General features: G+C 44.4%; 3 protein-coding genes across 3 annotated transcripts; 1 reads left to right on the forward strand and 2 right to left on the reverse strand.

Moving 5' to 3' along the window:
• Window positions 1–5,299: 5,299 nt before the first annotated feature.
• Window positions 5,300–13,053, reverse strand: LOC106742209 (transportin-3). Its single transcript, XM_014614942.1, has 18 exons — window positions 12,419–13,053; window positions 11,566–11,769; window positions 11,300–11,457; window positions 11,125–11,197; window positions 10,891–11,028; window positions 10,621–10,838; window positions 10,412–10,556; window positions 10,206–10,352; window positions 9,889–10,124; window positions 9,662–9,801; window positions 9,393–9,584; window positions 9,021–9,259; window positions 8,659–8,799; window positions 8,134–8,345; window positions 7,881–8,037; window positions 7,178–7,345; window positions 6,981–7,093; window positions 5,300–6,883 (listed from the first exon to the last, which is right to left on the reverse strand). The coding sequence occupies exons 1-18, from the start codon at window positions 12,533–12,535 to the stop codon at window positions 6,823–6,825; spliced, it is 2,859 nt and encodes a 952-aa protein (XP_014470428.1). The 5' UTR covers window positions 12,536–13,053; the 3' UTR covers window positions 5,300–6,822.
• Window positions 13,054–13,255: 202 nt separating this feature from the next.
• LOC106742137 (WASH complex subunit CCDC53 homolog) lies at window positions 13,256–14,643 on the forward strand. The gene is made up of 4 exons (XM_014614808.1): window positions 13,256–13,494; window positions 13,645–13,809; window positions 13,916–14,190; window positions 14,475–14,643. Exons 1-4 carry the CDS (start codon window positions 13,444–13,446, stop codon window positions 14,536–14,538), a joined length of 555 nt encoding a protein of 184 aa, XP_014470294.1. The 5' UTR covers window positions 13,256–13,443; the 3' UTR covers window positions 14,539–14,643.
• On the reverse strand, window positions 14,632–15,856 carry LOC106742139 (60S ribosomal protein L44). Its single transcript, XM_014614810.1, has 4 exons — window positions 15,749–15,856; window positions 15,209–15,382; window positions 14,792–14,908; window positions 14,632–14,709 (listed from the first exon to the last, which is right to left on the reverse strand). Exons 1-4 carry the CDS (start codon window positions 15,749–15,751, stop codon window positions 14,689–14,691), a joined length of 315 nt encoding a protein of 104 aa, XP_014470296.1. The 5' UTR covers window positions 15,752–15,856; the 3' UTR covers window positions 14,632–14,688.
• Between the last annotated feature and the right edge of the window lie 1,103 nt (window positions 15,857–16,959).

The following is a 16,959-nucleotide window of genomic DNA, read 5'->3' on the forward strand; positions in this document are numbered from 1 at the left end:
AGAGATGTACTTCGCGCTTAATTTCGCAATTTGATTTACATAGCGTTTACAGAGGGGAGCATCTGTAACTTGGCTCTGTGATTCGCACCTTGAGGTACTTTGCACACGCAGTCGATTATAAATAAATACATCCAGAGAAGAAGGTTTCTTCTTGGATTTAACGCGTGTTCGTTTGACGTGGATTTGTTTAATAAAAACAACATAAATTTATGCCAATTAAACCGATTTTATTAAATCCAAGGAAATCTTTTTCTCCGTACACGGAAAAAAATTTGGTTGAATTTATACGACAATGAACACAAACCAAACGCGTTTAGGCCGGAGGAAACGGAATTTCTAGTTCTTATAACTATTCTGCGCCCCTCAATCAAAACACGTATGGTTCATTTGTCGGATAAATTCAACGAAACTTTTTGATTCCGTATGCGCGTGGTGGGTAACCTCGGTAGGAATACCATCGTAAAACGAGGCAAGTAGACGTAAGTGAAATAAAAGCAACTTAATTATCGCCGCTAACGCGGCTCTTCCGCGTACTTCACTTGATTCTTCACGTGCATTACGCAAAGCTCGGGCTGAACGCATCAGAACTCTGCTTAGTTTCCCGTCGCTTTTGTCGCAGTGCGCCTCCTCGTGGGCGCTATTCTGATATAAAATATTTCGACACACGTCGAGCCACGTGGCGCTTTTTTGAAAGGACAAATGTACAGCGACAGGATCGGATCTTATCGAGCGTCCTGGATACACGCGTTAAAAGTAAAGGTGGTATTCTAGGACACGGTGCCCTGTCTAAATTTAACAATTCGGATTTTGCTCGTTAATTACACGTGACGAAACCATCCCCCGCGACAGAGGCTGTCTTATCTTCGACTCTCCGTTCCGTATATCTCAGGATTGTACGGTATTTTTTCGCGCGCGCAACACTCATACGCTCTCGCACCACGGGACTGTGTAAAAGCTCACGCTGTCGCGCTAATTTTAACACGAGCGAGATTCGTGCAGCACTCCTCTCTTCGGTAATTCTGGATCCTATCGTCGAAAAGACCGAGCTACACGCGTGGTACCAACAGCAGCGGCGTGTTTGCGTTCGACTAATTAACTTCGACGAATGACGGATGCCGACGTTCGATATACACGTGTCACCGACACGCTGCCGATGACTCGCCGTGAGTCATTCGCAGCAGGCTTTGACTCAGACGCGGATACCGCGATTCAATTAGCGGGTCTGCCCGTAATTGCTTAACTCGGTCGGCCGGTCACGATCGCGCGCTTCAGCCGCCCGGCAAAGAGGAGGATCGCAAAGACCGTCGAAGACATCCTTCGTGAAGCGATCCACGACGAAGAGAATGTAACGGGTCGCTCCTTTGTACGGGAGACGTAGAAGGAGAGAGCGAGAGAGAAGGGGTCTTTTCTACAAAATTGCCTCGAAGTATCGGTCAGCGTAAAGAGAAGGCAGGGCGGTTGGAGGGAGAGAGAGACACCGAGGAAAGGAGGGGTGCGAATCTTAATTCTTCCCGGAACGGTCGTTGCGTCCGGGAGAGATTACGAACGTGTCGAGACTCACGAAAAATAATTGCTTGCATTAGCAACGACGAACAGCCGTATCCTCTCTTTCCTCGTACGTCGTTCTACACCATCCCGATAGTTATGGGCGCGGAAAGGGCAGAAGGGACTCCCTGTCGCACTTCACAGGCGGCACGGAGGACGTAGTTATCGTCGGTAGTTATGCGAAGGCAACGTAATTCCAACCGCCGCCTGGGAAAAACGACTCGCCGTGTCGGTCCTTCGCCGCGCTTGATTGGCGATTACAATGACCGCTGATTGCGCGCGATCATTAACTCGGCCGCAGTGTTAATGCACGACGTTATTGTATTGTTGTTATTATTGTTGTTGCACTGCAGCGAGATACGGTACGCGCAGTATCGTTATCGCGTCATTGTGCTAATCCTGAATTCTTTTACGAACTAGTCAAGTCCAATTAAAATATTAGCGCGGACTTCGTTTTCTCTGTGACGCGCGTGTTCCGTGCGCATTTTCAAACGGGACGTGCCGAAGACGCTTCTTAAGCACAGGCGGAGGCAGCGTTCTCTGCAAGGTGCGAGAATGGCCTTCGTGAGCTCTCCTTCCGCCGTAAAACTTGAAACTTTAGCGGTATTGTAGGTGGTAAAGTTGCACGGAAAAAAAAGATACTCAATTCCCGCGACTGAATAGGGACCAGGTGAAAACTTGGTGACAAGAACTATAGTGTATCAGTAATAATAATCTTACGCGATAAAAAATTTTGCGTTACTTTAACAGCGAGGTAATATGTTAAAAAGTGCACAAAAATTGGAATGGTTTCTTAATTTGTAATACAAAACTTCGCATTGTGTACATGCGCAATTGCTGCTACTATTTTTGTGATTAAAAGCAAAAGGAAGAAAAAGAATACAGCCGAGGCCGAAAATAATTTCTATCGGTGCAGGCAGAATCTGTTCCTGTCCCTACAACCGAGTCGGTTTCGCCTGCCGCTACCGGGCAACGGGAAATACAGTTACACCCACGGAATTGTTTCCCCGTGTGGTTCTACGTAGCGAAAGGACGTCGTGGGAAATATGTTTTCTCCGATAAACTTCAAATAACCATCCATCTACTTACCTACCTACCTACCTACTTACCTACCTACCTTTCCAGCCCACTGTGCCCTTCGCGCGGGAGAAATCATTCTCCCGCGGAACGAGAACGTCGTCGTCGGCTCGCACGCGTTGCGTGCGTTTGCGCCGTGGAAAGCCGTGAATGGTACCGCAGTGCTAACACACGCACGCAGGCGATACGCCTCGTCGGGGTGTGTACATACGTGTATATATATATATGTGTGCCGTCAATGCCCGCAAGCGAGACGCAGGGCTCTTTTATTGATAGATGACACACGCGTATCGAGTGGGCGTCGATAGTCGTCATCGCGCGGCGACGAGTACCGCGTGACGCACGCGTGGACATTCGGCCGGTACGATTCGGTACTCTCGTCGAAGACGAGTGAGTAATCGCCCGTTAATACGCAGGAATTCGCGATCACGCCGACGTGCGTGCGTGCCTCGCGAATCCCGGCGATTCGACGGCTAACGAGAAAATTATATATCTCGAATTACCTCGAATCAATCCGGATTTCAACTGGTGATAAATATCACCAATTAACTCCGTGTACTCCGAGGTACTTTCTTTTTTTTTTCTCGTCTGGCGACCGTCGACGTTCAGCTTTGCAGGCTGACTTTCACCAAACTCAGATCAAACTGATCGATGAATAATAATAAGAATTCGCCGACACCTATCTCCAGTTCTACACAAAAAGAGTGAACTAGATTCAAGCGAATAATCGGTCTGATATTTCTTAGCGAATTTTCACTTGGATTAAGTAATTACTCGAATGTAGCGCTTTTCTCCGCATTCAAGTAACATATTTACTTGATCCAAATCAAAGTTTCGCTGAGGAGTATTGGAGTAATTATTTACTCGAATCTTTTTTTCAAAACGTGCAATTTGTCGTTGAACAATAATCGCAAAATTCAGAAATCTTCACTTGCGTTATTTTCCCTGATATCGTATCAGAGTCTAGAAAGAGGAATCGAGGAATTATTTATTTAATTACGAGCGCTTCACCGTTAATCCGCGATCGCTCTTGTCTAAGTCGGTCATGCGCGAATAATGGTATCATTCGTAACTTACAGCGTTACTGATCTTATCACGGTTGTTACTGTAGAATTGGCACAATAGCATTAGGTAGGATCGATAACTTCGCACCGTTGCTTGCGACGGGAGAAAGCGACGAAGACGATGCATCGACCGCTCCACCGTCTGCTCGCCCGCTCGTTTGCCTGCTTGCCCATTGCAACAACATTCCTTTGTTAGAAACCAATTCCTCAGCCAATAAGGCCCGTCTGTGTGTGACTCATAACGCGACTGCCGAGTGACTCAGGCAGCGAGATCGCCAGCAATGTCCTGGCCTGGAGAGAGAGAGAGAGAGGACGTGGCATCCGAACCTGCAGCTGCATAAGCGCTGTCCACTAAATTCTCGGAAACGGCCGTTTTCTACGATACTGTAAATCGGGTACTACACCACCGGGCAGAACCGGAATTTTTGCCAACGGTAAGCGAGATGCTTTCCGAGAAGGATGCCCGCCGGTTCGGCTTTAACCCGATTCAATTCGGCGCCGATTGTGGAATTCACTCCTCGATCCCGCCGTGCCCTTTCGGACAACTGTCGAAACAAAAGTGGGCAGATATATGAGAATGAAATTCCGACCGAGGCGGGATCTGTGATAATGGCGTCCCAAAATCTGTCGTCATTCACGATGCCAGGAAGGAGCGTGACTCGACGAAACGGGGAACATCCGAGGCGAGGAAGAAGAACGCGTTCTCACGCGGGCGCGTCGTGATATCATCCACCTAACGAAAGTCCGCGTTCAGCCTCGAGCTGAATGACACCTGCACGCTCGCCTTCCCTCCCGGCAACCCAAATATTTCCGGTTCACCTTGCGACCGAAGGCGCGATCGAACGGACGAGCGCGCAGCTGGCGGCGCAAGAAGAGATTTTTCGGTCAGAGTGGCGCTTATCGCGCCGGCCGATCCGTCGTCGACTCCACGTGGCCGCGCGTCCCGCCTGCGGAGAGAACTCTCGATCACGGGCTTCCTCCCGCCGATACGTCTATCGGTGTCTACGGTTGAGAAGTGACGTGCGCGCTTCCGTAAAAAATATCACTTTATTTGCGATTGATCGATGAGAGCTGTTACGTATACGAAGAACAAAATGACGACGATTAGCTTTCACAACGTAAATGCTACATTGTTGACGGTATATTCGCAGGTGGACATGTCCCAGAGGCCAGTATACCATTGAAGACGAACGGGTAAGCCGGTAAACAACAGCCAACTGTAATATTATGATAATGTTATGAATTTCCCATTCGGCAATGCAACTGTTGTACGTAACGCATGTTATATTGCACTTACATTGTTGGACGGGAAATTATAATACCGATGTAATGTTACCGTTGGTTAGTGTTTGTTACCGGGTTTGTTTCTCATATCGTGCGTTTACGCACGTAAATATGTATGTACGTTACAACCATTTCTCTTTCTTTCTTTCTCTCGCTCACTCTCTCACTCTTTACTATTACTTATCCTTACCACAAGTCTGTACACATCAACACTCCGTGAAAAGCGGCGTCTTAAACTTGTCGTACGTAAAACTATTTCTGTACACTTAAACGATAGATTTAGCGTAACGCTACAGACGATACAACTACCCCCCCCCCCCCCNACAAACGAACTCTGTAATCATCCCTCACACGAACAGTATTGCAGTTTAACACAGCAAAGTGCTATTTTACGTACGTACATTTATCCCATATATTATACAATTGTTAGAATATACTTAAAATATATACGTACTCGAAATGGACTTTATATATGTGCAAACATGGAAAAATTTGTATAAATCTCTAAAATTTCCTACGTAAAATTGTAATCGGAGTAATTATCTCTCGATGGAGCTCGCGAGAAAATATGTTCCTTGCTATAATACTATAATAGGTACAAATTGAAAATTAACTACAGATGGATTCAAAAGGCTGAATAAATCGGTAAGTAATATATAATAGTCGTTCAATTTAGTAGTGCTGCCTAGCGTCTTGCGCAGCACAAGTTGAGAAACAACAACGAATGCCAATGTCAACCTTCATATTGAAATTATTGTTTTTAATTATAGCTTGCGCGCGCACAAATGTTCAAGTATGCATAGACGAGATAGATTTGTATTCTCTTGAAAATAATAGGTATATATATATATATATACACACACACACACATATATATATATATATATATATATATATATCGTAGTACATTTGCAGATGCTTAACTAAAAAGAGTCACTTTAATTCTCATAAATGTGCTTCTGCCACATGTTGGTTATTCGTTGATCGAACAAGAAATGAAGATCATGATTTTGTAATCCGTTCACGGGGGAACAAATGTGATGAATTTCTTGCGCCAAGTAAATGTAATTACAACGCAATGATAGTCGAGACAGTAAAAAGAGCAATGTTATAAAATTTCTGCTGATTAACAGATCATTTCACACACAAGCAAAATATGTCAGTACAATCTAGTTAATTTATAAATAAAGTGGTCAGTACGCGTATTCTTCGTTTTCACGATCATCTCTCGGCGTGTTTACTGTTTATAGTGTGCCTGCAAGGTATACGTTTTCCTTTCTCCGTAATAAAATAAATCGCACAAACATTCTCTTCTGTCGATACATGTATATAAATAAAAGGAAATATAATAAATTTGAAAATACTTGTATAAATATTTGCCCGTATCTAATAATAGATAATTGTACAAGTTAATAATCGTACCTAGCGCGAGACGATTATTAACAAACAAAGTACAAATGTGTATCAAAATGCGTGCACGAAAGAGATAATAAAAATAAGTGTATAAACAGATACAAAGGATTTCCCTTTTTCTTTTGTGTAGATGTTTTACAAGAAAGATGCATGTCCAGTTGCAAGGCCTAGTAATGTATCGATATACTTTGCAAACATCACTATAGATAGTAATCAAAGAAAATTTTTTAATTGCCCCCCGCCCCCTTCCCTCTCTCTCTCCCTTTCCAATGACGTGTTGCTTCTACAGTATCGAGACTCACCGTGTTACATTTTGCCGAAATTTTCGCTCATCGACGACGACGTAAACAAAACTTGTTGGAAGATCTTCGTAATTTATATAATTTAGGGAGAATTTATTGAGGCGAATTTATCACACGCGCATCGGAGCGGGGACGCATCAGCGATACAGACGTGCGAAATTTCGCAGGGCGTTAGTGATAGATTTCGCTGAATCTGCGCTGTATGTCGGGAAAAAGAAGAGACAAAATAATTAGTCGGGTTACAACACTGGGTTTACATTGGCGCAGTATGCGCCACGGTTGCGTGACAATTTACCTCGTAATTGTACTGTGAAATTCAAGTAGCTGTTCGGGCGTGGCTGCGGGAGATCCGCTCGCATTCTGCGCCGGCATCGTCTTGATGGCTTCTTCCAGCCATTTCGACGTGAGCTGAGGAAAGAGGTGAGAGCGATATTTGTCAACGATAAAATGAAAGGTGTACCGTGTAGAGCGGGCCATATGGTCCTCTTTTACCTCTCTGTCATGTTGTATAAGTTCCATAACTACGTCCGCTATATCAGACAACATGTATGACGGCAACGAGAACACCGAGGCGTGCAGCAATTTTATGACGAGCGTTTGACCCTTCTCTTGCAGTATACTTTGTACCAACTGCTGCCGGGTCGTGTAATCCGGACGATCCTACGTAAACGTGCCGAAAGTGCAACACAATTAGTTACTTAGTGGCGCAAAGATTAAAATGAATGTACACTGCGAACGAACAACAAATGTGTAACATGAATGTTTATATTTACAGTGTAAATATTTTACGTTGTACAGGGAGCAGAGATATGGGGATGGAAGGAGTACGAAGCAACAGAAAGGTGTCAAGATAAATTCATAAAATGGTCGTTAAGATCAGATCGGAACACACCAGGATGCGCAGTCAGAGAAGAAACGAAAAAAATTACTTATACGAATAGAGTCAGGTAAAAGAGCAATTAGATTTGAAAAAAAAATAAGAGAAAATGCAAATAATAACATGTTAAAAGAATATTTTGAGGAAATTGAAAAGAATCGAGAAAATAAAAATAGCTGAGAATTAGATGAGGTAACAATGAAAGTTTGCATTCGTTGCTCGTTTACGCTTCCTCGTTAGTTTACGCTCAGTGTATATCCAGTTTTACGTGTCGCACGAGATTTCATTGCAATTTCGATTCGACCGCTGAACAATTACCTTGTAACAGCGACCACTGTTCAAGAAATCGTAGAAGAATTTCATTACTGAACTGTTAGCGTCCTTGTGATCCAAACTACAAGCCATTATCGCACAATCTACAATGTTCCCAATAACGGGAGATTGTAACAAAGGGACAGGGGCTCTTTGAAGAAACCTATTATATGAGAAGAGGCGTCAGCATCAGGTCCATGATAAAAACATTGCCAGGTAATGATTATCGCGTGTTTATAGTGGTCAATTGTTATTTTACCTGGCGCACAACCTGAATAAATCATCTACCGTGTCCGGATGATTCTTCAAACCGTCCTCCTCCTCAAGAAGGGCGAAAGTAGGACCTATGACAGCTTGTAACATATTCAACAGATTCCACACGCATATCGCGTCTTTGGCGAATTCGTCTACTAATATAGACCCGAGATACAAAAAGCAACTGTGTTGATTTAACGTATACAGCGGTACGATCTGTAAAAAAGAAAAAAAGAGAGAGAGAGAGGGGGGGGGAGAGAGAGAGAGAGAGAGAGAGAGAGACAGAGAGAGAGAGAGAGAGAGAGCGGAATTGCAATATGCATCGAGCGGAAGAACGATAAAGGCCTATCCGGACAAACTTGCATAGTCGTGTTCACAAGGAAATCGTCCAATCGTGTGTCTAATATAAGAATACATAATTTTGCTGCACGAATAATGACTTATTTGTCTCCTTATGCGCGTGCGATTGTGCAAGTTTTTCTGGATAGGCCTTGAGAGTTTTGCCGTTGAATTCGGCCGAGAGAAGTACCTCTTTTATGATCGGCTCGAGCAAGGGGGCAGAACGTGAGCCTACGCAACGTATCGCGAAGCGTATACAGCGGCAACATCTCTCCATGATTCGCACATCCCGTTGATATGTCGTGCATACGTTAGACAATATCGGCCATATCTGCGATTACACGAATGTCGAGCGACAATTCAAACGTCAGTTTCAAATATATCGAAACGTTCGGGTCATGGCACACCGAAAAATGTAAGCAGTAAGAAAATTGGTCGAAGAAGGATCGATTGGCCCGTTTTCTTACTGATTACGTTTTTCCCGTGCGGCCTTTAGTATCTCACGTAAAAGTCAGTTGCGTCCCTCTTCCCTCTCGTCCCGCCAATACTCACTTCGGTGACTATGCCTTCACAAGGATGAGGCTTATTGGGGTCCTCTATTGCAGGCTTGGTATATTTAAATACAGCGGCTAATCTATCCAGCCATATCACAGGATCAGTCTTTGTTCCTCTCTCAATTGGAATTCTGTCCGACAGAAGCGTCCACAGAGAAGTCGCGTGGAAGCCGCACAATTCCCTCATCCCTCGGGTGATCTCTTCCTCCGGTAATTTCGCCAAAACTACAGATACCCCTGTCGCGATACGATCGGTTGCAATTTGAATATTCGTGGTAGATAAGGAAACACGGCGCACAAGGTGATCGGCAGATGAACGATAAATTCATCGGCCGCACCTCGCACGCGGATTACGTATTTCACAAGATACCTTTCAATAGACCAAGAGCCGCGTCATTGTTGATTGCGAAACTATCAAGCGAACAAGCTATCTGAAGGAGCCCCGAGAAGTGCGGCGCCATGTGTAGCGGGCAAAATGTACATATACTTAACAACGCACCTGAGGCGGCATTTCCTAAGCCTTTTTGATTTAAACACGCTAAAAGGAAATTCAACACCGGCTCTGAAACAAAGGCGGGACACGTTAGAGCGCCGCGTGGAAGGTAAACACCGACATCGAGCATTCGTTCGCATTCTCACCCAAAGTTCGCGGATGGCTGTCTATCCATTCGCACAGTTCGCCTAACAGAAGGATACTGGTGTGCCGCACGGCTATATGCGTGTTCTCCGGTAAATTGAGTATAGCTTCCACCACCTTTGGCACCACGTCATTCTCCTCCCTGTCACGCAAAAGCGATAAAACTTGCGGTTTATCGTCGTGAGTCCGCTCGCGGTGAATACAGTGGAAGAAACAGTTTGATACGCACGGAAGTATGTTCTTTGCTACAGCTTGCATAATGAACAACGCAGCTTCGGTCGAGTCCCAGGTAGGTGTGTGTACTGGCTGACCCTGCGGTCCAGGCCCACCGGTCAACGACGCGAACATTTGCCGGAAGCAGTGGCTACTCCCAACGATGAACACTACGTCCTTGATCAGATCAGCCACGCGAAATCTGAAGTCGGCGAACTCTTCCCCACCCACGCCTTCTTCCACGAGACCCAACTGGAGATTGACGAACAATTCTTGTAATCGCCGTTTCTCTCACCGGCTGCTTATTTGAGTAAAACGTTATCGAATACTAACATGGTCCGGTTCTATCTGACAGTGCCTGCAGAGGGCACCAATCAGTCTCTCGATATGGGGTCGAAATACGGCATTGAGATCATCGCTATTTTTGTGGTACAGCACCTCGGAGAGCCGATACCACAAATTGAACGATATCTGTCCCACCTTGAAAGAGAATTGCGAGGTAATCGATGGATTTGCCGATGGGATTAACGGTACGGTACCTCGTAATCGTTGTGGCCGACACAAGTCAGAACGAGATCTAAAATCTTGATGCCGTAATGTTGCTTCCCTCCTATGCTACCAGCTACTATGGTATCCAAGAAAGTCTCGGCCAATTCCGTGAATATTCGACAGTAATTTATAGACCTGCAATGCATTTGTCGATACGATTAAACCTCGGTCTGCTGCGAGCGATCCGATGAGAACTCACTTCTCCGTGTCTTCGTGCGCGACGGACAGGTGGTACGGTTGTTCCAGGTTCATCACGCTCGCGAAGAGACACGATTGCAACTGCTGCAACTGCACGCTCGGCTGGTTCTCGCTGTCGCGATTCGTGTTGTTATCCGTGTAGAGCGCTTGTAGAATGACACAGATACAATCGGAGGCTGCTTCGTGCAGTTGCGAACACTCCATATGGCTGCCGAGTATCTGAAACGCATTCGGTGAGGAGAGGCCGAAAAGCTCGCTCGCGGGGATTTACCTGTAGCGCATAAGCGACAACATCGCTGGAAGGTACGGCTTCTAGCGGTATCGCATGGACGGTTATCCAGCTGGTGAAACACCGCAGAGTTGTGGTTCGAACTTGTATATTCTCTCCGCCGTTCTTTACACACATTTTCTGTAATTACACTGTACATGAAACACTGAACAACCAATGTTGTAACAAACGGTATGCTATTGTACACACACATGCGTATAATATCATCGGACGTACCAGAAACTCCGTTAAGATGTCTGCGCTTGCCTTAAGTTCGAGCAATATATGTTGTCTATGATTAGCTCCTAATCTGCAAACATAGAGACACAAAATATTCTTGATTCCTGCGCTGTGCCACCTTTCCCTCTCTCTTTTTCTTCCTTTCAACAAATAAAGGATCGTGTGTTTGTACCTAAGTGATCTGGAATTTACTTCCTCCGGGAGTACTCTCAGCATTTCAAGCAAGGGCCATAGATAAACAGTGCTCCCTCCGAACCTATTAATTAAATCCACTACGGGTTTTTGCCAAGAGGACATTTGTAGGGCCAGATCTGCTAATGCTAAGCACAACTGTAAAAATGAGAAATGTGAGAGAGTCAATGAAGATTAAACGGGACTGAATTTGTGTTTCGATTCATCCTGAGAAATATTAAAAGCAAAGAGAATACACATAGAGACCTGTGTGACAATGGCGGAATTAGTGTGTTCATTTATTTGTAATATATGGTCCATCAGCGAATCCCTCAGCGAGGCGTGAGCCTCCGGGGGTAATTCGTGAAAAGATAGTTGAATTTTGGTGCGCATTGTTTGCGCTGCAAAATAACAGGACTGCACGTCCCGTTTTTGATGGAGCATTTCATCAGCTATCTTCCAAGCGTATACCTGCGAACATACAGAAACAATAAATTCAAGGATGATCGGAATTAAATGGTCAATATCTCATACTAATATTTAACAAACACACCTTTAAATTCATAGAAAAAGAAAGAGAGAGATGGGAATGTATGAAACATCCCTTAAAAAGAAACTGTGCTTTCTTTCGCCTCGACATTCTGCAGATTCAATTGCAACAAAAGTAAAGAGTTAAGTCGGATGTACGGATCAACAAACGTGTATGCACGTTGTGCATACAAGGCTTCTTATCTGATCGCAACCTAACCTAATCACGTGCGTGTGATTGACATCTTTGACTTACGAAAGACACACTGTCCGGGGAGACGCGAGTCCGACGCGAAGAGTTAACGAATATCTATGCGATTTCGAGCATCGTAGCGACAAATGAGATATCTCTCTCTCTCTCTTTCTCTCGTGGCGAAAACATCCTTCTCTTAAGGTTAGAAAGTCCTATCTGTCCAGCGTACCGCTGATTCTCGATGCTGATAATATAAATGCACCAAGAGGCATATACGCACACACACACATATATGGGCACTTGTCTCCGATGCGGATAACGCGAGTGCGATCGCGTTCATCATATCAGACGCGGCGAGATCCGTTCGCGGATGAATGCGAAATCCCACGTGAAACTTACCGATTTCTGTAACTCTCCTAGCCATAGTGACGCTTTCGCTGGCTCGGATGGATTAGTATTATTATATAAAGAGTACACGGCCTGGTAAGTGGCCTCCAGGGTCGGCGGCGACTCCATCCTTCAGAGAATTGCGGCCCTCCGCGAAATCTCCATACAGCCGATCCCGACCGTGACAAAAGGATCGTAGTTGTGCGTTTACTGCAACTGATACAGGTCGAAGCAGCTTGGCCGAGCGGCTCTCTCCGCAGTGTTCCGTTCCGAACGGCTAAACTAACCTCCAAGAGCAACGGACAGCACAGTTAACGAGCGACAATGTTCCGAACGGGCGGCACGGTGGCTCGCGTTAGGAAGAATTCACATTGCATTCAAGGACCTCATATCGAGTGTGGATTCCGCTTAACGGAGCGGGAAACGAAAACGGCCGAGTAGTCGTAATTATCGTCGTTTCTCACATAATTGTGCGAAGAAAGCCTAATTGACGACGCCCGAACATGGAAAAAACATTTTTCAAATTTTTTCCACATTTAATTATGCGGCGACCGGTACATTGATTTTCGAATACGCTTAACGCCGATCGTCACGCGATTAAATACGGTATAATTACATCGAAAAAATATTTCACCCGCGTCTCAGCGTTTTGTCCGATTTGTCGTAGTTTTCGAGATAATAGTTATTAACATAAGGTCTCGCCGAAAAGATTTGAGTCTCGGCTAAATGATCGATAAATGCTGGCTGAGAAAGGTTTGTGTCTTGAGTGTAGACGTCATCGTTAGTTCCGAGGCTCTCCGCTACGAACCGCCACCGAAACTCAAGTGTTTTTGCGCCAGTCATTCGACGAAAAAGTTTTAACCAATAACAACGAACTGCTGCGGCTACACATGAAACGGTACCTTAAGGAGTCTTCCGAGGGAATACGCGGTTTCCACTCTCTGCATCACCCGACATGTAGTGAGGCGAAATGTTTGTTATCAGCGTGATACGAATAAACGTTTTGTCAAACTGAAAGCGGAGGATCGTGTTGCACGATGAGTGGCTATAAGATACCGATAATTGAACCGACTATAGACTACACAAAGGTGCCGACAATGAGGTTCTTCCAACGTTTGTTTCGTTTTCCATGCATGCCATCTGCCGAAGGCGATGATGCTCGTTATAAATGCTTTGATAACGTTGGAATGCAGGAGGGGAGAGCAGAAGACCTGAAATGATTTGTATATATATTCTAGGTACCGCCGATCAATCAAAAGCGAACGGTCTCTTTTATAAATCACTTCATCACCCATACCGTTACATTTCTGAACAAGTTCGCTCTATCCTGCGAGGAGAAGTTGTACGAGTTCGAAAATAAGCTGCAAAAGTTAGAAGCGTCCTTAGAGATATTAGAGTCACGGGTACGTGAATATCTTTTAATAGAAGATCACAATGAGACGAAACCCACTGCGCGCACGTAAACAAATAAATAAAATTTCACATGTTTCGCTTTGCTTCTTCGCTCAGCTGTCCTCTATACCTGGTTTAGAGCAGGAGTATCGTAAAGAATCGGATAACGTTAACGAGAATAATACAAGTAAGTCGGAGGAAGTGGAGGTGCGCAAAGTGGATGAACCCGATAGTAACGAGATAGAGCCTAAAGATGAAGGGGAGAAAGATGAACATGCCGCAAGTAAAGACCCTCGGTATGAGAAGTACTTTAAAATGATTCATTTCGGTGTGCCGAAGCAGGCGGTTAAACTAAAAATGGAGCAGGAAGGGCTGGATGCATCCGTGTTGGAGTAAGTGTGATCATGTCTCTTTCTTTCGTGTAAATGATAATCGTACTTGTAACATTGGTCGATGATTGTACTTGAGATTAAATGCTAGTGTTAGACGTACCAACACCTACGCACGTGTAAATATTAACCATAGAAATGAATCAAGAACCATTTTCCTGCTGTGAAGTATAATCTTGGTTTGACGCAATTGTTGTTACACGCACACAAATCGACTTTTGTTTTCCCGCAACGGTGTGGACACAATATCAAAATAATCTCGCCACCTCTTTTCTTTATCCCGTTAGCAATCCGCAACAGGTAGTTTCTATACAACGGCCGTCAAATAACAGTGAAAATCAAGATGAATAGAAGTTACTAAGTAGCTCATTATACTCACGTTAGGTACATCTGATGATTTTTACTTTATAAAATTACGGTTTACCGTAAAGAAATAAAGAATTGTACAAATCCCTATAGGTTTTTTTATTTTTTATTAAATACAGAGAAGAATGGGTAATCTTAGAATTGAATCATTTGTCCCTGAAAACAGAGAACAGTTGTGTCGTCAGTGTCCATTTGAGATGTTCCATTTGTGTATTATTTGAAATGTGTTTGTACTCACCTTCCTCTTCTTGTCACCACCCAGCTCGAAATGTTTGCACCTCTTCAATGGAATTTGTTTCCTGTACTTGCATTCAGTGCATTCCATTCTCAGTACAATTTTCTTGGTAGTTTTTGCCTACAGTAGCACATAATAAGGCATATTTAGAAAAGAAGGAAAATATGTTTAATACCACAGATGTATTAGTTATCTCGATATTGGTCACAGATTTAATCGTAAACCATCGATATTTTAATCGATGAATAATCCATTCAACAAATGTTGATACAACATCCATGAATTCGTACAGCGATGTGTTAGTTAAATTACAACGACTAATATTGTACGTAAAGCAATAAACAAAATACTAAACTGCAATTTATCTTAAGATATTTCGCGTAACATAGTAATAAGAGTACACGCATGTCTCTTACATACCTTCTTCCTGAAAATAGGCTTCGTTTGACCGCCGAAACCCTGCTGTTTACGGTCATAACGCCTTCTGCCTTGCGAGGCACGTCTCTCCTTGCTTTTCTTATACTGCGTCACCTTGTGATTTTTGTGTACTTTGCATTTTTTGCAAAAAGTACGCCTTTGCTTCGGCACGTTAACCTATGAGGGACAGTGAAAACATAGTTCGGATGAGCGTTGAAAGTCTCGCGATCTTCATCGTTGGCGCGAGTTGTTGCCTTCAGGATACATCTCTTTGAGTTTAATTTATCAAGTTCGACCGAATGCGCATAGCATTACAGAGCGACGAACCAAAACATACTTCACGTTCGTTATGCTAATAAGGTTATGTTACCGAACAACGCAGAGGTTAATCGCTCTTTACCGAATCGAAAGAAATATTAACGGAAAATCTGGCGAATATTATTCGAGTGGAAAAAAGCCAACTTCATGATGTAATATACGTAACGATCGCTGTGATATTCACGGATCAGGGACAATCGTAGAAAAAATCACATCTCAACTTACCATGCTGTCTGCGTCGAAAGAAACGTGCAAAAGGAAACTCGACGGTCGACCGGACGTAGTGGTGTTCTGTTCTCGATTCTGGATACGTCGCTTCGGGTGCGTTCCACTTAACGCTCGCGACGACCGCCAGCATCATTCTATCCTTGTTTCTCTTGGATGTTGAACAAAGAGAGAACGATGATCGCAAGCGTTGCGAGCGTTAAGTGGAACCTACTTTTCCTACACCGTTCCTTGGACGTAGTGGCGGCGCGGAGGTGCGCGGCGTGGTGCGCATGCGCACGACGAAAGCAACAAATCCCGAAATCTTGAATGGTGACTGCGTTCAGAGAACACAAGCGATCAGTGAACGATCAATGATTATTGGCCTTTACTGTTAGATTCCTGAATTTAGACCAATTATATTGAATTATTCAACTGTTGTACAACTGTTGTGTCTACCGAAGGCAACCAATGGTTTCTGCCCGTACGACAGCAACGCTTGCCGCGCGCGGCGGAAGTTGGCGCGGTAGCCAATAAACTTCCAGTTCTTACCGAAAAACGACGTGTTGATTGGCTGTTCCGCGCGAACTTTTGCCGCGCGAACTTCCGCCGCGCGGCAAGCGTTGCCACGTCCTGTGGACAGAGGCCATAAATTTTTTTCGCTATACGCGTATAAATATTAATATGACGGCGGACGTTATATACGGCATTCTGCGAAATTGATCATGTGTAAAAAAAAAGCGACGAAGCGGGAGGGAACGCCTTGATGGCGCCGGATATCCGGATTCGGGGCAGCGCGAAACTCCGATTACGTTTTAACGCTCCACGCCGTTTTAACAATCAGCATCAAAATTGCTTTAATATATAAGACATCCAATCAATAAGCGCAATTTTATATTAAGCCGCCCTTCGCTATTTGCGTTACGCTGGATATAAATAGAGCGCGCGGCTTTGTGGCAATTTTAGCCCGGCAATTCTTGCCCAACCACGACGGACACACGCGATGAATGAGCAACAATGCCGTTTACACAATCTCAACCGACACGCAGTAGTTTCTACACATATACGTATATATATATGTGTGTGTGTGTGTGTATAAAACGATAAATATATGTCGCTCTTAAAGAGGAGGATCGGACAAGTGTTTCTTTGTTTTTATCGAATCTCCGCCGGGTACGGCGATAAAAGCACAGCGATTGACGGATCGTGCGAGCAAACGGTAACGCCGGCGG

Source organism: Dinoponera quadriceps, unplaced genomic scaffold (assembly GCF_001313825.1).
Source record: "Dinoponera quadriceps isolate SergipeBrazil2010 unplaced genomic scaffold, ASM131382v1 scaffold676, whole genome shotgun sequence".
NCBI lineage: Eukaryota > Metazoa > Arthropoda > Insecta > Hymenoptera > Formicidae > Dinoponera > Dinoponera quadriceps.

Excerpts from the sequence above, each read along its gene's own strand:
- LOC106742209 (XM_014614942.1), bottom strand. The coding sequence starts at position 12,535 with ATGGAGTCGCCGCCGACCCTGGAGGCCACTTACCAGGCCGTGTACTCT. Across the intron at positions 10,839-10,890 it reads TTGTCGCTTATGCGCTACAG|ATACTCGGCAGCCATATGGA; the intron begins GTAAATCCCCGC and ends AATGCGTTTCAG. Across the intron at positions 7,094-7,177 it reads TTATACAACATGACAGAGAG|CTCACGTCGAAATGGCTGGA; the intron begins GTAAAAGAGGAC and ends CTCTTTCCTCAG.
- LOC106742137 (XM_014614808.1), top strand. The coding sequence starts at position 13,444 with ATGAGTGGCTATAAGATACCGATAATTGAACCGACTATAGACTACACA. Across the intron at positions 13,495-13,644 it reads CGACTATAGACTACACAAAG|GTACCGCCGATCAATCAAAA; the intron begins GTGCCGACAATG and ends TATATATTCTAG. Across the intron at positions 13,810-13,915 it reads TAGAGATATTAGAGTCACGG|CTGTCCTCTATACCTGGTTT; the intron begins GTACGTGAATAT and ends TTCTTCGCTCAG.
- LOC106742139 (XM_014614810.1), bottom strand. Across the intron at positions 14,909-15,208 it reads AGCCTATTTTCAGGAAGAAG|GCAAAAACTACCAAGAAAAT; the intron begins GTATGTAAGAGA and ends GTGCTACTGTAG. Across the intron at positions 14,710-14,791 it reads GTGGTGACAAGAAGAGGAAG|GGACAAATGATTCAATTCTA; the intron begins GTGAGTACAAAC and ends CTCTGTTTTCAG.